General features: G+C 33.4%; 1 protein-coding gene across 1 annotated transcript; it reads right to left on the bottom strand.

The window, feature by feature from the left end:
• Nucleotides 1–1066: 1066 nt before the first annotated feature.
• On the bottom strand, nucleotides 1067–2056 carry or60a1 (odorant receptor, family 60, subfamily A, member 1). The gene has a single exon (XM_016564749.1). The coding sequence runs from the start codon at nucleotides 2054–2056 to the stop codon at nucleotides 1067–1069; it is 990 nt and encodes a 329-aa protein (XP_016420235.1).
• Nucleotides 2057–2292: the final 236 nt, after the last annotated feature.

Raw genomic sequence — 2292 nt, 5'->3', positions numbered from 1 at the left:
ACATGGAGGAGGCATTGACCAGGCCATACGTCATAATGCAGTACACACAGTGAATTTGACAGTGACTTTATTATACCACAAGTCTTGTATCTTGACAGGGAATATATCACCAGCAGAAACAGACAATGTGACTTGGATTGACCATTGACAAATTAAATTGACTGTGGAGAACAATGCTGGTGTTTGCTGGAGGAATTTGCCAGACATCAAGGCAGGAGTAGACATGGAGCAAGTAAGTACTATGAAGGTAAGTAGAGTGCAAACAAGAGTCTGTGTGCTTGGTGAGGCCAGGCTTAAGCTGTGTCTCATTTTGAAGGCTGCATCCTCTGGAGGTTGCATTTATTGGCCTCAAAGATCACGCATATGGCAGTCTCATTTCTGTCTACTACAGGTGTAGTAAACAGGATAACAAGTGTTTAGTATTTTTTTATTTATTGTTTGTTCATTTTAATTGGTAAAGAAAGAGAGAAAGAAAGAACGTTTCCGGGGTCTAGTCACAAGAAAAGTGTTGCATACAATTAAGATGAACTGGTTTGCAGTGCACTTCACACGATGTTTCAGATCATAGAATTAGATGCTTACTGTTTATCAAAATAATGATTATGGCATGTTATTATACTAGTAACAACTTCTTTTATACATTTAAATGTTTATAAATAAATAAAAACATTAATAATAACATTAATAAATTTTTAAAAGTCCCAGTAAATCCCAGTTATTTCTAGAATAAAGTATTAGTGATTTTGTATATGTGAGATGAGATGTATAACTGTTTTACATCCTTTTTTTACGTTCTATGTAAATAGTTGAAAGATGAAATATCTTCTTCTCTCCTGAATAAAAACTTGAAGAACATTTTCTATTCCAACTTCTTTTTTTTTACATTTAATTTCAGGAAACAGATGAATCTGTTTATACATATATTTTCAAATTCAAAAATAAATGCACGCACACTATGTAAATATCAGATACACACATATGCAATTTCAGAGCCCCTCTCTAAAGCTTGAAAACAATGTACAAATGTAAAATAAGGCATTCAAATGTGTTCATATAGACTTGCCATTTATTTAGTAGAAATAAATAGTGCATCATTACACCTTTTTTCAGTTTTTAAATTAAAACCAAGAGCAAGTATTTTTCTTTGTAATATTCTTGTGAGGCTTTTGCTGATCTCCTTTGTTCTAATTCCATAAATAAGTGGATGTAGAAGTGGAGGGATCAGGATAAAATGAATCGACATAAACACGTTAACTTCTTTTGAAAGACTGATATTAAATCGATTGTATATCACAGAAAATAGAGAGGCCAGTGAAAAATTAATAAAAGTAATCAAGTGTGGTGTGCATGTTTTTAGAGCTTTTTCCCGAGCACTTACTGATGCATTTAAAGAGACAAATAATATCCGCACATATGATAAGATGACAAAGATTAGAGGTAGAACAACAAAAACAAGTACCAGACATATGCCATACAGGTCTCCCCAGGAATTTTTAACACAGGAGAGATTAACAACCGCCAAATTGTCACAAAACAACTTGTTTATTTTATACCTGCATATCGGAAGCCTTGATGTAAGATACACCTGTACAGCTAGAGAGCAGATAGGAAGACAGTATACAATAAAAAGCAGAAGTCTTATTTTAGCTGGAGTCATGATATTGTGATATTGTAGAGGCTTGCAAATTGAAACATACCTATCAAACGCCATAAGTGTCAATATTGCATAAGCACATGTTCCGTAAACATTAATAAGAAATACTTGCAGAATACAGTCAGCATACATTATATCTTTCATATCATCAATAAGATTCTCCATTATTTTAGGAAGTACAGCAGAGGATCCGATTAGTCCATTTATAGCCAGGTTGAATAAAAATATGTACATGGGCTTATGGAGTGATGTGTCCAAGCAGATTACCAGCATCAGTGTTACATTTGCAAAAACAGTTGTAAGATATACTACAAGAGAGATCATAAAAACGCCATAATTAAGTGCACCAGGAGGCCCATAACTAGTAAAAATCAGTGTGATGTTCATACTTTGCAAAATCATTTTTCCTGTCGAAGAGAAAGGTTTTTCACATTAGAATAAAAGATGCAGTATATAGTATATTAATTAAATATTACATTCTGAAATATTCATTTACCTACTGTTTCTAGATGATCTTGTCTTGTGAGAATCTGAGCCGCTGTACAGTAGCTTTTTATTACTTTCCACAAGACCCACCTCCATTGGAATTTTATCTGCTTAAAGGCCCTACCCCCTTTTATTTCAAACTTTCAGTATAA

The sequence above is a fragment of the Sinocyclocheilus rhinocerous genome, unplaced genomic scaffold, assembly GCF_001515625.1.
Source record: "Sinocyclocheilus rhinocerous isolate Xijiao unplaced genomic scaffold, SAMN03320098_v1.1 scaffold902, whole genome shotgun sequence".
Lineage (NCBI taxonomy): Eukaryota > Metazoa > Chordata > Actinopteri > Cypriniformes > Cyprinidae > Sinocyclocheilus > Sinocyclocheilus rhinocerous.
Note: the sequence above shows the minus strand (reverse complement) of the source record. Positions and strands in the feature narration are given on the sequence as shown.